Source organism: Sciurus vulgaris (genome assembly GCF_902686455.1).
Source record: "Sciurus vulgaris genome assembly, chromosome: 11".
Lineage (NCBI taxonomy): Eukaryota > Metazoa > Chordata > Mammalia > Rodentia > Sciuridae > Sciurus > Sciurus vulgaris.
Genome location: NC_136472.1, coordinates 40,033,191 through 40,055,711, shown reverse-complemented (window position 1 = coordinate 40,055,711; position 22,521 = coordinate 40,033,191). Strand labels below are relative to the sequence as shown.

General features: G+C 41.6%; 1 protein-coding gene across 5 annotated transcripts in view; it reads right to left on the bottom strand.

Annotated features, from left to right (window-relative positions):
- Positions 1 to 22,521, bottom strand: part of WT1 (WT1 transcription factor) — a 46,246-nt gene that overhangs the window by 7,914 nt on the left and 15,811 nt on the right. For 4 of the 5 annotated variants that reach the window (XM_079103089.1, XM_079103088.1, XM_079103091.1 and 1 more), the window contains exons 4-6: positions 21,885 to 21,962; positions 20,811 to 20,861; positions 2,566 to 2,662 (exon numbers count right to left, since the gene is read on the bottom strand). In XM_079103089.1, the coding sequence (XP_078959215.1) occupies positions 2,566 to 2,662; positions 20,811 to 20,861; positions 21,885 to 21,962 (226 nt within the window). The remainder of the gene's footprint in view (positions 1 to 2,565; positions 2,663 to 20,810; positions 20,862 to 21,884; positions 21,963 to 22,521) is intronic. The other variant, XM_079103090.1, reaches the window with a different exon arrangement.

Here is a 22,521-nt window from a genome sequence, read left to right as displayed (position 1 = left end):
CTCCCAATCCATCCTGCCTTTGAGCTCCTCCCCATGAGGCAGTGAGGTCTCAAAGTCCAAAGTTCAGATCCTATCTATTCCCTCACACTCAGACACCATGATGTGGGACCCAATCCGGAATGGACGTTGAAGTTCTTATCAGAGAATAATGTGAGCTTGTGGATGAGCCCCAAAGTGACCAGAATACCCATGTGTAAATAAATGACCAGAAAGAAAGAGCACCTGGATTTGGGGGTTCTATCTGTGAAGGGGAATTGAACCCACCAGAAGCCCATGGCAGAGCCAGTACAAGCTTTAATACTGTCACCAGAAAAGCCTGGAATCTATCTGCCGTCTCTGCTCTTTACATGTCCTTCCAAGGCATCTGCTCCTCCCCTTTATCTGGTGGAAAAGGGACTCCCCTTCCTGCTGTCAGGTTCAGAGTCTAAATGGGGCAGGAGCCTGAGGAGCCACTGATTCCGCCCTGTTCAGTGTCAGATGTGCAAGTCGAGGCCAAAGGGTGAGAGTCGCTGACACAGAGCACACCCAGCTTAATCAACACCCCGCCCTGTGTTTCCCACTCTCCCCCAAGCTTCAGATCTCATTCCTGTTTCACACCACCTTGCACTGAGAGGGCACCATCTTTTTTGGAATTAAAAGTGTACAATGACTTACAATGGTGGTGCCTCAAGGTAAATGGTGGCATGAAACTAAATGGTGAGCCAGTAGTGTGGTATGCTCGAGTTCAAAATGAGTAGGTAGTGAAACAACACCCATCCAGGGTGGAGATTGCTGGAGGCCATGACAGTGAGTCTGACAAATGGGGGTCTAATGAGGAGGAAGACAAATGCTGAATGACTTTTTCTAAATCTCCATTGGATCTCTGTATTTCTGTGACCTTTGCATTTATTTCTCACCATGGGAAGGCTTGGGATGAGGGAGCACACTGTTCTACATCCACGACACTTCTGGAAAACAATCAACATCCTGAAGCTACTTGCCCCACATATTACACAGGGCCCTGGACCACACACAACTTATCTCTCGATTCTGGTAGGAGGATGACAGCTGTTACTCTTGTTGTAGCCACTGAGTCACAAGTATAAGTCACCAGTATGATCCCTCGGTTACTGTGTGGTTCTGACTGCCCCAAAGAGGCTCTGTGAAAGTGGCCTTCCACCAAGCACACTGAATTCTCCAAAACTTTTACCTTTCTACTTTATTTTCACTATTCTCCTTGGAGACTTCCTCCTCTAGACTTCACAATCCTCTGTCTCCCCAACAAGCTGTATTATGTAGTGGTTAAAAACAGGTGTTCTTGCTGGGTGTAGTAGTAATCCCAGCTACTCAGGAGGCTGAGACAGGAGGACCCCAATTTTGAGGGCAGCCTGGGCAACTTAGTGAGAATATGCGGCAAAATAAAAGTATAAAAGGGCTGGGGATGTAGCTCAGAAGTAGAGCTTTGCCTAGCATGTACAAGGTCTTAGGTTCAATCCCCAATACTACAAAAATAAAGAGGGTTCTGGAATAAAGCAAACCTGAGTTATAGGTCTCAGCTCCACTGCTTACTAGCTATGTGATTTGGGACAAGTCACTCACCTTCCCTGGGCTTCGGTTCCCCATCCAGTAAAATGGAAACAAATAATAGTACCTACCTGATGTGTGCTGAGGATTAAATGAGGGAAGGAAGACTATGTTTAGACATGTAGGAAATGCACAGGGATAATTCAAAGAAGTCAGTCTGAAAGGGCTACCCAGAGTACCATTCCAACTGTATGACATTCTGAGAGAAGATCAGTGGGTGCTGGGGAAGGTGGAATGGAGGAGGGGAGAGATGAATGGGTGGATAGAGCATTTTTAAGGCTCTATAAGTATATCATAGTATTACATCTGCTGCTACCATCATAGATACATGGCACTATGTATTTATCAAAACCCACAGAACTACACAACATGAAAAGGGAACCCTAATGTAAACTATAGATTTGGTTAGCCATAACTTATCAATATTGGCTCATCAATTGTAACACATACACCACACCAACACAAGATGTTAATAATAAGGGAAACTGAGGATGTTGAGAAAGGAGGATAGGGGAACTTTGTGTACATTCCGGACAATTTTTATGTAAACCTAAAATTTCTCTAAAAGATGAAGTTCTTTTTTGACCATTTGAAGTTCTTTGACCATTTTTTATGGTCCATGTACATAGTACACAGAAAATGTCCGAGCATAGGTGGTACGGCTGTCATTGCTATTACCAACCAGGGACAAGACAGCTCATCTTTGGGTCCTTTCCTATGCAAATCGCATCTTGTGAGAGTCCAGGCTGTTGATTCAAGCCCAGCTGACCCAAACCCAAGAGCTGCACCATTTGCTCGGGAGGAAGGAAGAAAGGACAAGACTCTGCAGGAAGCATCGTGGTCTGAGTCAGGCAGAAGGCAGCATTTCTGGAAGAGGAAGAGGTGGGGTCCCTGCTAGCAAAGTCTTTCCAGGGCCACATGGTCAATCAGCAAGGAACCGAAGGACAGCGGAGTAGGGAAAAAGGCAGGGAGCAGCTTCCAGGGAGCTCGTTGAGTACTCACCTGAATGCCTCTGAAGACGCCGTGGGTGTGTATTCTGTACTGGGCACCGCAGAGGATGGGTGTCGTGTGGTTCTCACTCTCATACCCTGTGCCGTGGCTGCAAACACAGAAAAGGGAAGCCAAAGCTCAGGTAGGTGCACAGCCGCCTTTTGGAAAAGCTCATCTCCAGCCAGGAGGGAGAGATCTTTTTTAAGTTCATGAGACGAACACAAGTTGGTTTTTGCCTCCCTCCGTGGGGCGCCTCTGGAAGCAGAGCCCTGTGAAAGCTGAGGCCACTCAATCTTCATGTCACCACCACACAGCCCTCCCTCACCCTTAGATTCTTGCATGCGCACCGTCTGGGTCTGCGCCTTGCTCAGACGAGCCAGGAAAAGCCACAGTGGCAGGACTTCATCCCCAGCAAGTTGTTTACCATCTAAATGGCGGCTGACAGCCGCGGATATCTCAGGAATGAGCAGAATGCTCCTAGCTCCACATGAAGTGTACTGGATTCTTGTTGACACCTCATGACTCAGTTTTTACCAGATAGCACCAAGAAAGTGACAACACTTACCAGAAGAGATATCACGTCCCCAAAAGTGGGATTACACATCTGTGGCTCTATTCCACTTAACCTACAGATTTGTCTTCCAGATCAGCTTAACTCTTCGTAGCCAACCTGTGCTATCCCTGGGCCCTAGACAATCTTCCAGCATCAGACAGACTAGTCCTCTGGTTGGTGTTCAGGGTAACCTGGGACTACTAGTGAGACCCAAGGGACATGGAGTGTTAAAAAGAACAACTTGGAAGACATAAATGTTCTGTTCCAAAAATACTCTCTTCTTCAGGTAGTGCTGAATTCTGTTTTGATCTGATTTGATTTCCAAACAAGGCAGAGAAAGGATTCTTATCCACACGGGCAGTACATTAGAATTACATCAAGAAGCACCATGGATGTGATGATGAAATCTCTTTTATGAAACATCTCTGTAAAATGGTGCAGCTGCTTTGGAAAATGTCTGGCAGTCCCTCAAAATATTAGACATACAGTTACCATGTGACCCAGAAATTCTGCCTGTGTTCCCAAGAGAAAGGAAAACAGATGTCCACACACAAAAAAATGTTGTATACGTTGTTCAGAAGCCACACCATTTGTAAGACCAAAACACAGAATCAACCCAAATGTCAATCAACCGATGGATGATAAGCAAAATATAGAATAGTCATATAATGGAATACTATAGGACAATAAAAAGGAATGGAGTACTGACACTTGCTATGACATGGACAAACTTTGAAAACATCATGCTAAGTGGAAGAAGTCAAAAAAAAAAAAAAAAAAAAAAAAAAAAAAAACAGAGATTGTGTGATTCCAGAACAGGAAAATCTATGGGAAATAGATTGGTGATTAGTCGCCTAGGGCAGAGGGACTTGGGGGGATATGAAGAGTGATGGTTGAAAATGTCCTAAAATTGTGGGAATGGTCAAACTATATAGTTTTGGACAAAGAAGTATCCTCCAAAGATTTATATGTTGAAGTTTGGTCCCCAGTGCAACAACATTCAGAAGTAGGGACCTGGGGAAGTAATTGGATCATGAGGGCTCTGATCTCATCTATGGACTAATCTATGGAGGCATTAATATTTGACAGCATTAACAGAAAGAGGTGGAAACTGTAGGTGGTGGGGACCAGCTGGAGGAAGCAGGTCACAGGGGCGTGCTCTGGAAGGGTATATCTTCTCTTTCTCTACTTCCTGGCTACCATGACAGGGCAGCTTTGCCCTATCACTCTTCCACCATGATGTTTCTGCCTTGGAGCCAGTCAACCATGAAATGAAACCTCTGAAACTGTGAGCCAAAATAAATCTTTCCTCCTCTAAGTTGTTTTTCCCAGGTATTTTGTCCCAGCAATGAAAAGCAACCACACCATACATATCTATGAGTATACTAAAACTCACTGTATTATAAATGGGTGAACTTTGTGGTATGCAAACTCAATGAAGTTGTTTTATAAAAATTGTGCATCAGCATTTTTTTAAGCCTCCAGGTAAGATTAATGAACTATTTGAGGCTCAGAACCTCCATTTCTCTGCCTCTGTTACTCCAGGTGTTCCAGAGGTTCCAGGGCAGCAGGCAGGTGACTTGGTGGCTCAGCCCAGTCCATCTCATGGAGTATGGGGAAGACCATGGGCTGACTTAACTCTCATTCAACCAGGGGAGAGAATTCCTGGAAGGAAAGAGTGTCTGCCAGGATGACTGCAGTGTTCGCACAGCCTGGGGACACAGCAGCTGTGGGGTTTCACATTTACTTCTGGCTTCGAGCATTTTAGAAAGAATTGCCTGTCTCCTTTGCAGAGAGGCAGAAATAATCCTCCCCCAATCTACTGTGTCTTTTCTCTATATCCTGCTACAAGTGATTTTTAACACATCATGGGGGTAGGAAATGTCTCAAAGAGCTAAAGCAGGGTGAAACATTCAAAAATCAGAGAGATACACCAAGTCCAGAAAGCGTCTGCTTTTCTGACTCGTAGACCGTGTTTGCAAGGAAAGCAAGGCCGTGTCTGTCTCCCATACCATTACAGTTCACAAACAGCAGACGTTGAGAGCGAATGACATGGCCATGTGACAGCAGAAAGAGGACAGAGCCAAAATGGTGCTGCCAGAATCCTGTGTCTCAAAGGCTGAAAGGAGAAGCTGGTTTTGCATGGTTCCAAATTCTGCATGGAGCCAAAGTGCAGCTTAAACATTTTCTCAGGCTAAGGGACTTCTAGGGATACAACATCAGTAGAAATCTGAATTATTTGCAAGCTCTGCCATCAAAGGGGAAGTATTAGTAATATATCTTGACAGTTGAACTCTGGGTGTTATTTGGATTTGGGAGGATGTGGGGAGTCAGAATTTCCTCAAGATACTAGTCCCCTAACTCAAAGTGTTCTGTCACTCAAAGGGAATAACATTGATCCTCACAGCCAGATGCAAACCAACAAAGATAAGAAGCAATAAGACTACACCTGAGACTGAACCAAGTATGCCACCATCTAGTAGATTCTTCTACCAGATCCACGAATGAGTAAACAGCTGGCCCCTGCTTATTGGTTCTTATATCTTCATAAGACAAACACCAATGCAATCCCATGCTCTGGAAACCCTGTAAGCCAACATGCCTTCCCAAGTGGTCGTCTCAGAAGACCAAGCTTAACTCATGAGCATTCAATTGGTAGCAAGTCACTCCAAAGAAATAAAGGAAAGCAAGTTGGTAGGCTTGGGAGACATAGACTACAGAGGCAGAAAGGGCCTAGAAGAGTCATGTGCTCCAATCCCATTTGAAGCAGGAATGTCTTCTAACTCACTGTCAATAGTTGGACAACATGATGGGTAAATTTTCAAGGTATCCCATTCTATTAGAGGAGAATTCAATTGTTAGGAAAGGTCTTTCCAAACCAAGCTGAATCTATATCCTCGTTGCTGCCTGGTGGGGAGTTATACACGTATACAGACATCTCTACATATCTACCCTACTTGATGGTAAACTTGGCACCAAGTAGAGAGTCTCCTCATCCCTCTCTGCATTGTTTAACTTTAGTGACTAAAGGAGGGGCATGTCCACAAATGGGTCCCAAGATGGACTGAGTCTAACTCCTCCTCCACATTACAGCTCTTCAGATGTTGAAAGATAGAGTTCTCCAGGCTACAGAGCTCTTTTCTCTCAACTATGACAAGGTGAACAGGTATTCTGATTCCTTTATCACCCTGATTGTCCTCTTCCTCATACTCCTCATTTTGTTACGTCCTTCTCAAAGTGGTCACTTAGGATGGATTGCCAATGCTGAAGAAGTGTTTCTATACAGGAGTGGGAAGGAAAGCTCATCCACAAACAGACGTTTTTAGATCTGAATGGTAACACGAATGCATGATAGAGAGTACATGCCTTACCTGAAGAGATTCCATTCCAAGTCTTTCAAAATCCATCCACTAGTCAAACACAGTACTATGGATTAGGCCAACAGGCTGCCAGGGCTCAAATCTGGGGCACAATACTTGAGCCTCTTGTCTCAGTGTGGACATAGTACTATGATTATCACATGTAAGAGCACATAATTCGCCCTTATTCAGGTCACAGTGACCTTCCTCAGTATTGTAGTTTGGATATGAGGTGTCCACCAAAAGCTTCTATGTTAATACGGGAATATTTGGAGTTGAAATGACTAGATTATGAGTGCTAAAACTAATCAGTCATCCTAGTTTGAATGGACTAACTGTGTGGTAACTGCAGGCAGGTGGGGCATGGTTGGAGGAGGTGGGTCATTTCATGGGGAAACCTGAGGGACCATCAGAGAGAATTCAGTAGTTTGGGTGGGGTCCAGTCCACCACGGCATGAATCATCAACAGAAGTTAACCTGAGACAGAAAGGCTAAGGAAGATGATGGCTGCCAATGGGACAACAGCCACTGTTAAGACCCAGCTACTAGCTTAGATGATCAGGTAAATTTACCCTCCAGAGAACCACCCTTCAGCATACCTGATGACTATGCTGTGGATGAACCAAATAAGAATGACAGTAGGACTCCAAGAGGTCTGGAACCACAAGACTTTCCAAGAATGGCAAGGAGCTGCCAGCCTAGTGGGGATACTTCTAGGGTCAAAGATGCATATCCAAATAAAAGAATCATAGAGCCCTGGGCAGTTGTGGGGTGAAAAGAATCAGAATCAACCCAGAGACAAAGAGTGTTATCATTCATGGAGTAGGGTCTACAGTACAAACTGCACCAAGTCCACTAACAGAAAGGCCCAAATCTCCATTAGGGTAGAAATGCATGCAATGACTTCAACTACCTTTCAACTCAGATAATGAAAAGGAACATAAAGGAAAACCTGGCACTATGCATGGCAAGGAGCATGATCCCAGTTTGAGTAAGACTGGAAAACTTTTTTAGGGTAAGAACTTGGTGCTTTATAAGAGGTATTCATGTTTTGTTACCTAGGAAACTTCCCTTAGAAAGATATTTAATTCAGCTGGATGACAGAGAAAAAGGATTAGATGACTCTTTGACCAAGATGATCAGGGAGACCCCAGGGACTTATAATGAAGTATGACAGGACTTCTATGGCTCCAGGTGCAGACAGTGAAGATACGGAGGCTCAGCAGAACGTGACTGTGCCTGCTACAGAGGCTCCCCTGCTAGAGACCACCCTTTAGCTTGACAGAGACACTTCAGACATTGCGTCTGGTTTTACTGTTCTACTAGGCACAAAGCATCCATTCAGAGCCCACGGGAACATCAAAAATAACTGTCAAATATCTGTTTGCAATAAATATTCATCATATTAGTGACTCTCCACTATCAGATTGATAATTTTACTTCAAAAGAACAGACTTGGGCACAAGACTTATATATGTCTAACCAACTCTGGTTGTTAATGATCTGTTTTCTTCCCTGCATGTGCCCAAAGATCTGGTTTAGTAACTTTCCTAAAATTCAGGGCATCCTCACTGCTCTGTGGTTTCCAGAATCCACTGAGTTTTTTTCCTACTTGAAAATAAGAACATTTATCTGTCTCAACTCTTCTGTCACCTCTCTTATTCTCCATGAATTTCCAGATTATTATCCAATAGAACAACTATTTTACAAAAGAATATGGATTTGATTCTTTTTTATTTAAAGCAGAGCCATAAATTCAAATATTCTGACAGGGTCAGAGTAAATGAGAGAAATAAATGAAGAGGGCTCTGGAGAGTAAGGTGGCACTGACCTGGCAGGGACAGTCACCCAGGCTATACTGTCCTCTGCCTAAGACAGGAAGCCACAGTTTAATCCACTGGCCACCACCTATTGTTAATGATAGGAACCCAGTGTTTTCACATCTTTCTGTTCCTCAAGAAAGTCATAAATCTCATTTTTTCTGAGATTGTTTGAATTTTATATTCTTGCAAATAATTGAAATCTCAAAGAACCACAGCTGGGTGAGATAAAACATACATCTGCCCTAAGGGTCAGCAATTTACAACTTCTGCTTTCAAGGCTGAGTAATGAAGTTTAAGCTATAAAGTGGAAAATTCTATTGATTCGGCTGTGTCTTCCCACAGAACAAAACAGAGGTGAGGATGTGCCTGGCTCTTTGAAAACTGGGTGTTAAGAATCTCCCATACCCTGAAAGTTTGAAAGGAAAACATACTTATTATACAGCAGGAATGGTCAGAGCAAAATCTAGAAGTTTCCATCTAGAAGTTTCCTGTGAATGGTAAGGCTCTAATTTCAGTGGCCCTCTTGAAAACAGGTGTCAGTACTGAGGATACAGACATGCACTGCCAATTCAAGTGCATGATTTTCTTATGATACATTACCACAAATTTGGTGGCTTAAAAAAAAAAAAATCACCAAGTTACTCTCTTACAACTATGGAGATCAGAAGTGCAAAATCAGCATCGCCAGGCTGAAACCAAGGTGCCAGCAGTGTTGCTTTCTTCCAATGGCTCCAAGGGGAGAGCTGCTTTCCTTGGCTTCCTCAGTTTCTAGAACTTGCCTGCATTCCGTGGTCCCTTCTTTGCATCGCCCCAACCTCTTGTTGTCTCCTTCCCATCTTCTGTAGTCAAGTCTCCTCCCTCTGCCTCCCTCTTATAAGGATACTTGTTATCACATTTGGATAATTCCACCCACCCAGATAATTCAGGAAAATCTCCTCATCTCAAGATCTGTAACTGAATCATGTCTGGAAAATCCCTTTTGCCACGTGAGGGAACATTTACAGGTTCCAGGAATTAGGACTTGGGTATCTTTGGGGGTCATTATTCAGCTTACCATACCAAAGATTTATTACATTTCTTGCAGACGCATTTTTTTAAAAAACTTAATTAATCTGTATCCTTTATCTACGGATTCGTCTGAGAACACATGATTCTGCATCTGAAGACCTGTGTTCCAGGCCCAGTGCTACTATTTATTTCCTCATTGGTCATGAGTTAGTCATCTAATTCTGGCTACATCTGAGATTCACCATTTGTAAAATGAAGCAAATAACCTATACTAAGGAGTCATTCAAAGATCAAAGAAGTGAGCTATGTTGGGAGCAAAAGCTAACCATCACCAAGTAACTTTATCCCAACTAAATATTCAGGAAGTTCATGATTATATGCAATCAATAACTAACAACCATAAAAATTATTTATTGTACGCTTTGTGTAAGTCTGGTGATGGCAATCAATAAAATTTGTATTTTTGATGCTTAGTACAACCCAGGAGTCATTAAAGTGTACTGACTTAGCAAATGACTTAGCCTTCTTGGAACAGCTTCATGTACAATGAAAACAACAGCACCTGCCCTATCAGCCTATTTATTGAAGAATCAATGAGATCAGGTAAGTACTGCACAATACCTGGTTACATGTATGCATGTATGTACTATTGTTTACATAGCATCGGCCCCATTTCACAGAGAAGTATACTGAAGTTTAAGGAGAAGTTGAGCTTATTTGCCCCAAATCAGGCAGATGGCAAGTGGCAGAGCTTGAGGTCTGTGTCGAGGTCAGTGCAACCCCATCCTAAAGGGTTCCATTCTATCCTGACACGTGAATGATTCCAGTTCTTGTCTTCAAGGCATGAATGAAATCAAGCACACTGGAGTTTAATAAATGTAGTGATGTAGAGGGGAAGGATAAGAGAGTGGGCAGAGAGGAGAGGTAAGTTCAAAACATTCCTCCTCAGCACACTTCAGTTTCTGCTGTGACACACGATCTTTATTTTGGTATAAAGAAGGCACAAGGCTAAGGGACAGAAATGTCATGTGTGACAGAGCAGTCTAAACTGTGCATATTTTTTACAAAATAACAATAACAATAATGATAATCTCTTTTTACCTAACTAAGCAGAAATGATTATCAGCAGAGCATACACCTTGTGACTTCATTTCTGGCAGTGGCCTAGACCAAACACTTTCCTAAGCAGTTTTAACAGCACAAACTGTATCCTGAGAAAATTTGCCTTTCCTTTCATAGACAGCCTTAAAGTGCATCAACATATGTCCTCAGAAAGTCTGCAGAAAGAGAAAAATGTCCCTCATCGAACACAAATTATGAGTCCTCTTCTTGCTAAAAACCTGTACATTGAGGCTTGGCTCAGAAAAAAAAAAGTAACTTTTGAAGAGTAGCTTCTTTAGAAATGATTAATTTTGATATTCCACAGGCACAAGAAGATTAATAAAAAGGAATTGAGGTTTTACAGATGAGAAAAACCAGAGCTGCCCTGAAATCCCTTATCAACAGAAGAGGAAAAAAGAAGGAGGAGAAGAAAGGGGAAAAAAAATAAAAGAAAAGAGAAAAAGATTTTCAAAGGCCATTTTCACTGAATATGACTATTCAGAAAGGAGAAACTTCAGTCTGTGATTTCTCTCTCCCACCTCTACTTATTGGCCAGGTGGGCGTCCCCCATCTTCACCTCTGTCTTCTCACCTCTGCAGAGTTAATCAGACTGCAGGGAAGCACCTGGGGAAATCTCAAACACTTGTGCACCAGAACCCAGAATCTACCTGTCAAGCTCTCTCCATCCTTGATGCTTGGGGCTTACATATGAGATACTTAAGTGCCTGATTCCTTTTGGCGTTGACAATAAACTTTGCTACAAGCCTTCAGGCCCATCATCCCCTTCTCGAGGGTGCCAATTTCTCAGAGAAGAGAATAAATGAAGAACTGCACTAAGAAACTGGGCTTCCTTAAAGGTTAAACATGAGATGAGGCTGAACTCAGCAGCACTCATCAATTATACTCACCTTAAAAAGAGAGAGAAAGAGAGAGGAAAAGATACCCAAGTCTAAACCAAGATTCTAGAACTAACTACCTGCCTACAGGAAATACCCGAGATAGAAACCCAAAGTGAAAATACTGTTAAGAGCCAGCCAGCTGCCTAATCCAAATCATGGTACATTCTACTGAACAAGTGTTCTGGGCATATAAAGGGAAAGGGGGAAAGATGGAGCTTAATCTTCTAAGCCAGGACAGAAAGTAAAAACCTGAAAATAAAACAGGTTAAACTTGACCGAGTTTAAACACCACCCCCCCCCGACATACAAAAAAAAGTCTGCTATCTGATAACTCATAGGTATCAAATTTCCTCAAATATAGTCTACAAAAGAATCTGCTTTTTTTTTTCCTTTTTAAATTGGGACAGTTTACCCTCATTCTGTCCCCAGGTGTTTCATTTCACTTTAGACCTTGAGAAAAAGATGCATTAAAAACTAAACTACAGTGACACTTCTGTTTTGCTTTTTACTAGCATTTCCCCCAGGAACCTGGGAAGGCAGACTCCCTAACATGATGCTCTTCTTTTCCATTCTCTCCATGTCTCATGCACCCCTATGGCACCCAGAGCTACAAAATATCTGGAAGGGAAGAGTACTTTCACTAACTCTGACTTTTAAAAATTCTCCATTTCTTGTTATGCCTGCCCACATCCATCCCACCTTCCTTGGTAACAAAAGCCCTCTGTTCCTTTTAGGGAAGTTCCCTTCTTTGACCCAATCCCAGCTCTAGGAGAGACCATAAGACTAAGTCCTGGCCAATCAGACCACTACATTCTTCAGTCACATGACCCAACCAAGCCAATCAAAGGCCTTTCCCTAGGTCTTTTGTTGGAAAAGAACCAATAGGAAGGCATTCTCCTCCTCAGGCTGTAGGTGCTAAAACCAAAGCTGCTTTTGCCACAGTTGAGCAATGTTGCCTGAGAAGGCAACCAGCACAGAGGAAAACCAACAAGAGACCATGAAACAGTGTTCTTATGACACTGAATCCTTGAATCCAGACAAGGATTTTAAAACATAATACCCACAACCTACTAAATTGCCCCTTTGACCCACAACATTTACAACTGGAATTCTGCTACCCATCGCACAAAAAGTTCTGATTAATAATGCACAATCCAATAGCCAACTAAAGATAAATATATTTACTTTTCAAAGATATATCAGAACATGACACCTGCAAATGAATTACCCTTTGAATTACCCTTTTGGAGCATGCCCATGTCTTCCAACCATGTAGTATTGCTAAAGTCTTATTTGTATTCCTCTTTTGAAACTTTCTTTAAGTCACAGCTCATTTGTCTTCACTTCCCTTGCAGCCTAGTCCTCGGCCACTATTTCACAGGAGCCACATCTGAATGGGTTAAGAGCCAGACAGCACACCTGTATAAATCAGTCTTATGAGCCATCAAGCCTTCCTCACCACGTGCAATGATACAAACCTGCCCCAACTGACCTTTTCCCTTCTATTTCACACTCAGAGCGGAGCCGAGATATACTCTTAGATCTAGTTTCCCACAACAGTTTTGAGGGAACAGAGTCCAAATTAAAACCTATGCTGTTTTCTGGCCCTCAATGCTCACAAGACTTTTAGACATGACTTTCTTTGTTGCATCAATACACGCAGACACAGGAACTCACAAACCCAAGACCCCATCATTAGATCATACAAGAAATATCTGGATGTCTTACTGGAAATGGGGTCCAATCCATCAGATTCCTGATCTCATCTAACTCACTGAGTTCTGGATTTTCAGTGCTTTTACTCTATAGCCAGAGATCGCTGCTGGCTCCACCCCAAGAACTGTGACAGATGAACCCTACATCTCACGCAGGAAAGATGAAGCAGGATCTTTGAAGCCTGGTTTTAAGAGGTTCCCACTCAGGTTGCTCACACCCTCTTCTATCTGAGAAAATTTACTCCAACTATTCAATTACATAAAAAAATGTTCCTTCCTAAACCCCAGGATCAAGCACAGTGTTCTGAAGACTCAGCCATCTCCTGCTTCCCCAGTTGAAATGGAGCTTGTAGGTGTGAGGAATCTGTGCAGATTCATCACTTCTGTGGGCCCCACACTCCGAACTCTGACTTCCAACAACACAAGTGGGCTGGAGACGTAGCTCTGTGGTAGAGAGTTTGCCTAGCATGCTCGAGGCCCTAGGTTGGATCCCCAGCACAAAGAGGAAAAAGAAAATGAATTCCAGGTGAACAAACAAAGGAAAAATTTTGTAAAAAATTCAAATGAATCACGCTCATTCTCAAAGGGATTTTGAGGCCAGAGGCATTACTGTTAAATTCTTGGAGGAAATTCGACATATGGACATCTAAAAGAATAAGACATTAAAAAATGTTGGGAACTGGGCTGGGGCTGTAGCTCAGTGGCAGAAGGCTTTCCTAGCATGTGTGAGGCAGTGGGTTCAATCCTTATTTAGCACCAAATAAAAATAAACAAAATTAAGGCATTCTGTCTATCTACAACTACATTTTTTTTTTTTTAATGTTGGGAACTGTTTTGTTCTTAAAGAAAGGATTCAAAATTTTTCAACATCAACCTACTTCAAAATCAATTTTTTGTACTGGTATTAAACCCACGGTCACTTAACCACTGAGCCACATCTCCAGTCCTTTTTTTATATTTTATTTAAAGACAGGGCTTCATTGAGTTGCTGAGGCTGCCTCTGATCTCACAATCCTCCTGCCTCAGCCTCCCAAGTCACTGGGGTTATAGGCATACCCACCATACCTGGCCTTCCAAAATTAATTTTAGAGTTCCTGTTATTCAGAAGGCTGAGGCAAAAAAATCACTTAAGTCCAGGAGTTGGAAACTAGTCTGTGCTACATAAAGTGACCCCATCTCAAATAGCAGTAGCAATGATGATGACACTGGTGATGATAATAATAATAATAACCTCAAAAACTAACAGCTAGAAATATTTTGAAAAGAGCTACAATGTTGGGGGAACTTTTGTGTCAGACATTAAAATAGACTATGAAATTATAGCAAAGAAAACAGCTTGATACTTGGCAGAAAAAGTCAGACTGATCAAAAGAAGAAAATAAAGAGTCTAGAAATGAATCCAAGGAATTTAGTGTTTGGTAAAGGTAATATCTGAAAGCAAAGAGGGAAGAAAGGATAATGCAAAATGGTTTGAGTATACTGGCTAGTTACTTAGAGATAAATCAAATTGGAATCCAATAGTCAAATAAATTCAGGATGCATTAAATGTTTAAGTGTTAAAAGTTAATTTTTTTAAATATCAAAATTAAATAAGCTAATGCTAAAAAGAAAAAAAAAAACTGGAGTAGGACAATCTTTTCAAGTATGATACAAAAGCCAAAAACTTGCAACTATGAAATAAAACATAAATTTTACTGTAAGTTTTTTAAAGATTCTGACAGAAAAAAAAAAAAAAACATTGTCAAAGCTAAAATACAAACTAGAGAAAAAATTTCAAGTACATATGACAAGCAAAAGAACTCTTATAAACAAAGACTGCTCACAAACTAATACGGCTGTTGGATGAACTACCTCAGCCTCTAGCAAAAGCCAGCCCCCTTGCCTTCTGAGAGGCTTCCTTCTCACCTTGTTGTGTTCCAGAAATTCTATCCCTTCCCAGCATCAATTTTCCCCTTTTTGATCATTCCCACCAGCAAACAAACATGCAAACATCTCTTTCTAAATACAAATAATAATAATAAGTGAAAGCAAACAATAAAAAATTCCACCATCTCCTGATCTTTTCTCCTCAACCAATCAGAACCTTATTTCTTTGCTCCCCTTTGCTGCAGAACTCCATGAAAGAATTGTCTCTATATGGTGCCTCCGGGTCACCTCCTCCCATTCCTCTCTCTCTCTCTCTCTCTGTCTCTCTCTCTCTCTCTCTCTCTCTCTCTCTCTCTCTCTCGGTACCAGAGATTGAACCCAGTGGCACCTAACCACTGAGTCACATCCCCAGTCTTTTTTATACTTTATTTAGAAGCAGGGTCCCACTAAGTTGCTGAGGCTGGGTTTTTTTGAACTTACAATCCTCCTGCCTCAGCCTCCCAAGTCACCCACTTCAGTCTTTTGTCCTTCCCTTTAATTCATCCAGAGGTAACTGCAGTTAACAGTCAGATAAATGGATCATGCATTTTTTTCTCTGCAGATTCAAGACACACCAAAATGTGTTAAAAAACAAAAAAGTTATCTCTGGGTAGTGAGATGTCTGATAACTTTTCTTTTCTTCTCTATAATGTTTTGTGCTGTCTGAATTTTTTTTAAATGATAATCTTGTGTTACATTTCTAATCAAAGGGGAGAAAAGCTGTTTTTATTTTGGATAAAGTCACCATCTTAGTCTACAAAGCACTCCCTCAGTGACTTTGTGTTAAAAATTAAGAGTTGGAAATAATGCTAGAATAAATGAACTTGTTCCCTTTCAGTAGAAAAACTCTTACTAAACTAGGCAGTAGCCTCTAGTTGCTGTGAAACATCTGGATGACTTTTTATTAGTCTGAATTCTAAATCACTATTTTTCTAACTAGAGGATATGGTCTGTTCTTATAAATGGTGAGTAGATAGTCTCACAAGGGCCCAGGAGGGGGCTGCAGATAAAAGAGGTCCAAAGCATTCCTTTGGGTGATGAAGATATCCTCCCTCATCTGATGTCCCCAAGACAAACACGCCCCTTTATCCACCATTCATAGTTTCATCCGGGTTAAATGGTGGGGAGGGGGGTTGTGTAATTTTCTTCTCTGTATAATTGTATTTTCTAAATGTTCTATAATTTATATACCTCATTTGCATAATAAAAAATTAAATACATTCGTTGAATATATGCCCAAAGGGGAAGGAAAGACCCATAGCCGGGGAAGGTGAAAGTAGCAGCAGGAAAGTAAGACCTAAGAGCCAAGAAGCACCTGAATTAGTCCTCCCTAAGAGGGGTGGGGGGCATAGTACTAGGTCATCAGTCTCCATCACCAAGGAACACAGGAGTCCGTTATTCCTTTTGGCAATAAGTCCGAAGCAAGGCAATAATAAAGAAAGCTGTTTCAACGACATACATATTGCCGTTGCAAAGGGAGAAATGCACGGCCTTCTCTGGGGGTGGAGATGGAAGAGTGCGTTCAGGAATGCGCCTCTTCGCAGAACTGCTGATATTCCCAGAACTGAGGCTCTCCACCTTTGCTTCGCATCTCAAGCTCACGGCCACTTAAAAGCAGGCTATCTGCTTTCAAGAAGTAAATCTCCCGGACGGGTACCTTATGTTCACAAGCCCGCAAGGGAAGGTACGGGGCGGTGTTTGGAGCTCCCGGCCAGAGGCTCCGCTATCTCTTTTGGCACAGGTTCTCAGGGATGAGACCATGTCTAGCGGGGATTTTCTCCAGATTCGACAGCCTTGGCCCTACCAAAAGGCACAGCTTTGTTTGCACCATACATCACTCATCGGGAGTCTTCTCGTTTTTCCTTTCGAGCATCCACAGGTCAAAAGCTGTGTGTTCCCAACACTTTGTGGAACTTCTTGGACCAGCAAAGGGACATTCGTTTTGCTCAGCACTCCTTTCACGTTTCTATTGTGTTCGATTTCCCACTCCCCCTACCCCAGTCCCCACAGAGTAACTTCCTCCTCACTTTAATAACTTGGACCACAGTCAAGGTTGATGTGTTTCTCCATTTTGCAGGATATTTTCTTCAGAAGAGACAAAACAGAGGCCAACAGGGTAGCCAAGGCTTATTAGCAGCCTGAGGAAATCAGCAACCCTTAAGAATACACATAGAAAATGTTTTCAAAGAAATAAAAAGCATCGTGAATAGGATTCACAAAGGCAGACTAATCCTAGAAAAATTCCCGAGCAATTTCCCCCACCAGGGACCTGCTTTTAAAATCCAATTTCATTTGTTTATGGGTGATTGAAAGTGGCTTCATGAAGTACCTTCTTTCTGACATAAATTGAAACATGGGATTCTCCCATTTGAGACCATAAATGTAGCTTTGATCCCAACAGACATGCAGAAATTAGAAAAGGAGAAAGGCAGGGTGGAGATGTGGCTCAGTGGCAGAGCACTTGCCTAGTGTGCACTGAGGCCCTGGGTTCAATCCCCAGCACCAAAGGAGGAAAGAAAAAGAGAAAGAGAGAGTGAGGGAGGGGAATTAGTCATCCAGCAAGAGTGACTCCCCACCATATCCTCTTCTACTTAAAAATCCCATCCTCTCCCATTCCAGAACTGTTGCTGATATCTGATAAAGGTATCTTCACGGACTTGCTTAGGACACAGGGAAACAAGCCTATTCTTCTTGGAGTTACTTTTTAAAAAAATAACTTTCAGGAAAGAAGACATGAGCAAGTGTTTAGAGGGATTTCATCTGAGGTATGTGATCTTTCATTTAAAAAATTACTAATGCCTTATTTTTAAAAGTGACATGGAAATAATGTCTTTTTAAAATTATGCAAAACCTGGCATGGTGGCAAATGCCTGTAACTGCAGTCACTCAGGAGGCTGAGACAGGAGGATCACAAGTTCAAGACCAGCCTCAGCAACTTAGTCAGGCCCTAAGCAACTTAGTGAGAACGTGACTAAAAAAAAAAAAAAAAAAAAAAAAAAAAAAAAAAAATTAAGACTTGGGTTATAACTGACTGGTTAAGCATCCCTGGTTTCAATAATCCCTGGTACCTACCCCTCCCCACCAAAAATCTAGTTTTAGTGCTATAGATCTAGCTTGCCATCATGATTTTTCTCATCAACGACTTCAGATCATGTCAAGATGCTACTAGTTAAGGATGAAAGCAAAAAGTTGTCTTTCTATACTTCATGGAATATCCTTTCTTTTCCCAAACCTATTTTCCATATTAACAATGTTTTTGTATCATGGCAAAAGAAAGTAAATCTAGTATCAGAGAGAACAATGACTCCACCCTGGATTGTGTCTCTTCTGGGGTGAAGCCAATTTTTCTACTGGAATTTGAGATCCACCCAAATCCAGTTCTCAGTTCGGAGGAAAGAGCCAAGGAGTCACCATCTTTGAGAGTGAAAAGGGAGGCAAAAAGGGGTCGTGACACATCAGTGCATTGTAAAGTCAATCTAGTATGTCACAGCAGGTATTTTTTAAAATAATGTGGAATAGGGTAGAAAATATCAGCATGCAAAAACACATTATAAGGGTAAGTATTTTTTAGTGAAAATTTGTGCTTTGTGTGTGTGCACATGTGTGTATATTAGAGTTCAGTGTATTTCTAACTGTGGTCATAATCTTAAGATTATTAAAGTCTAAGAAACTCTACGGCCAGTCCCATAGTCAGAAAGACTAATTCAACATGGCTCTCCCACTTATTCCATGGACTGGGTTAGGACGATTAATCTTTCCAGCCTCATCTGGACATGGTCATAGCATTGGGGTGGGCAGAGGATGATGATAATAGTAAGGTCATAAGAGAAAACAGGTAAAGCCTCTATACCCGACCAGATAGTGTTGACATGCATCCTTAAATAAATGTGTAACTCACAAAATGGAAGCAGAAATCAACTGACTTAAATATGTTCTAAGGGATAAATCTACCATGTGAGAGATGTCAGAAAAATATAATTGTTGCCAGGTGCAGTGGTGCACACCTATAATCCCAGCAACTCAGGAAGCTGAGGCAGAAGGATTGCAAGTTTAAAGCCAGCTCCAGCAATTCAGTGAGGCCCTCAACAACTTGTGAGATCCTGTTTCAAAATTAAATATAAAAAGGGCTGCAGGTGTGTCTCAGGGGTTAAGAGCCCTGGGTTCAATCCCTGGTACCAAAAAAAAAAAAAAAGAAAAGAAAAGAAAAGAAAATTAGACAATTGTAATTTTCTGTTCTTTATAAGTTGTTCCTAGGTGGGACTATATGTTGGGGCTATGGATCCTTGTTATATAGCTCTCTGAACAGAGTATATTCAAGGAAAACATTTTTACTTCAGAAATTCTTTTTTTTTTTTTTTTTTTTTTTTGCGGTGCTGGGGATTGAACCCAGAGCTTTGTGCTTGCGAGGCAAGCACTCTACCAACTGAGCTATCTCCCCAGCCCCAGAAATTCTCTTTCCAGATATAAATAACAGATCAATGAAAACTTCTAGTTTTTTTTTTTTCTCTTACGTAAGATTGAACGAAAACTATTTGCACTTTGGGCTTCATCCTTAAACATTACAATTTCTGACTCCCTGGCTAGTGACTAATATCACATATCTGAAGACCTTTAAAAGTATCAAAATTATCTCAGCTATGGAAAGATCTGGATTCAAACACATGCCAAGAGTCCTTATCTGTAATTTTTGTAATTAATCAAACCAACCAACCCTGTATGCCAGCATGCAGAAATTCTAAAAATTGAAACAAAATTCTCACTTCACAATCATGTTCTCTCTGTTCTTGGCATTTAATATGAGGAGCGTTACTAAGTTCTGAGTAGAGAAGAGAGAAGGAAAGGAAAGGATCCAGAAATACAGGGTGGGACCAAAAAGCCAAGAAATGTAAGAGAAGCTGGCCGCAAGGAGGGAGACAGAAGCCTAAAACTGTCAGCTGCCCCTTGGATGGAAGTTGGAAGAGAAAACTCCGAAACACCAGAAAGCTTTCAACTTTGGAATCCAGAGAGAGGAAGTGGAGATTTGGATAAAATAGCAGAAAAATTGTAGGTAGGAGTGGGGAAAAAAAAATCTAAGAGTAAGTCTCAGAAATTGATCGCTGAAGGATGATTCAAAAACAGAACTGAGCCAATGAAAGAAGGAAGAAAGATGCAGCCTGGTGTGGTATTTCAGCAGAGAGAAAATAAAACTAAATGAAATGGCCACAGAAATGCTCCAGAGCACAGGTATAAAGCTGGGGAAGATAAAATGCTTAAGAATGAAAAAAAAAAAAAAAAAAAAGTCTTCATAAAGCCTGGCCGCAGACTTAGGGTAAAAACTAAGTTCTCCTTGGGAGATTTAAAGGTAAATAGAGAAAAACAAGTCTATGTAAGTTACGACTGAAAGACTTGACTAAGCATACAGGACCTGTGCAATGCCACAAATCTGGTGTTTTGTGAAATATTCACAAGGAAACAAGCAGGGTTCCTGCTGCCTGATTTTAAAAAATTGTTTTCCAAGCTGTGCACAGTGGTGCACACCTGTAAACCCAGTGGGTTGGGAGGCTGAAGCAGGAGGACTGTAAGTTCAAAGACAGCCTCAGCAATTTATCGAGCCCTTGCCTCTAAATAAAAAATAAAAAGGGCTGGGAATGTGGCTTAGAGGTTAAGAACCCCTGGGTTCAATCCCTGTACCAAAAAAAAAAAAAAAAAAAAAGAAAGAAAGAAAGAAATGTTTTCTAGGGGTATGCCAATGAGAAACATCTCCACCTCCATTTGGCCTGTATTAAGTCAACAATAAACAAGAAGAGGTAGGGGGGCAGGGATAGACTTACCCACCCCGCAACTGCTCCCTGATTACCCATGTCAGTGCTAACTCCTGCCCCAGACGTCAGTCAACAAGGCCATTAATCACTCACTTGCTCTGCCCTTCTGTCCATTTCACTGAGTTGGAGCTCCCAGTAGCAACTCTAGAAGAGAAGAAGAGGTGGGAATGGGGAATGGAGCATGGGGGTTCTGGAAAGCCCCCTGGTCCCAGAATCTAATGAGAAACCATGGAATACACAGAGACATGATGCTAGCTGACTCATCAAGAATGCTGAACTAAGTCCCCACTGGGGCCAGTGGTGTGGTTTGGGAGGCACTACAGAGAAGCTGGACAGAGCCTGGGCTTTGGAATCAGATCTGGGCTTGGAATTCCAGCACTACCACTTAGTAGGATGTAAACCTGGGAAGTTACATGACTCCCAGAGCTTGATGTACTCATCTATAAAACAGGTAACAACAGTATCTAGACCTCATGAGGCTGTTAGGAGAGAAGCCAAGGTAACCTAGAAAAGTACCTGCTACATGAGTGTGATATCCTACTGCCACCTTCTCAGACTTAGAAAACAAAATGAGTTATTTCATAGTTGAAAGCCAGTCCCACCCACCTGCTTGCCTGCCTTCATTTTTAGGTGCAAGGAGAAGCTCATATGTTCGGCAACTGTACTCTCCCTATGGTGGTTGTATATTGTGTGTGAGCAAAACCTGTTGGTGCAACCAGGTATGAGCACATCTGACTTTGGCTTTTCCATATCATCCTCATGCAAATACAAATTTTGAGCCTGGATTTTTTACATGCAAAGCATTTCTTGGATAAGATAGCATAATGGTTAACACCTGTGATATTGCTAGCCAAAAATTAACATTAAACAAGGCTGCATGGACACCACCTTGCAGAATTTTAAAACAGTCAACAAGGAAAGGTCATATTAAATGTTCCCAATATTCTCAATTCCCTTAGTCCAGACAAAACATCCCTTTTGTGTTTTTGAAAATTTAATGCTCAACACAGCCCACCAATTGGGGGACAGAGGAAAGCATTTTAACACTATAAAGAATTTATGCCCATTTTTTCTAAAACTGTACTCCCTTTGTAAATTATAACCACCTTTAAAATGATTTGAACAGGTAGAAGTCACTGTTGAAAAGCAATGGAATAAAAACCTTACCCCTTTAAGGTCGCTCCTAAGTTCATCTGATTCCAGGTCATGCATTCAAGCTGGGAGGTCATCTGATATAAATTATCACTGTTGGAAAACATCCAGGGTTAGAAACACATAACCGCATGCACGCACACGCGCGCACACACATATGCATTCATGTACACAAATACAATTATCTTCAAAAGCAATGGAATTTTAACTTGTCTTTACAGTGCAAACCTCTGCATTTTCCAGAATGACAGAATAGGTGCATCTGAAATTATTTTCATTCCATCCCACTGATCTCTGAACAGTTATTCACTTCGCACACAGCAGAAAGGATATGAGAGTAATTTGGAAGCTTTTTACAAAACCTTAGTACAGCACACACTGGCGTTTCGAAGGAGATATTAAGCCCTGGAGGGGAAGCGACTGAAGGGAGTGAAACTTTGAAAGGCAACACAGGCTGGATAACTCAACATTAAAGTTAAAAGCCTGGAGCTGAGGGTAAAAAGACAGCAGATTAATTATTCGTGAAAAGGCCATTAAGTTGTTTTAATCAAAAGGATAAGTATCATGTGGATTATGAGGGCCTGAGAAGTCAGAGTGATGGGTGATGGATGGCCTAATACACAAGGATGTGACAAGTCAAAGAAAGTGGATG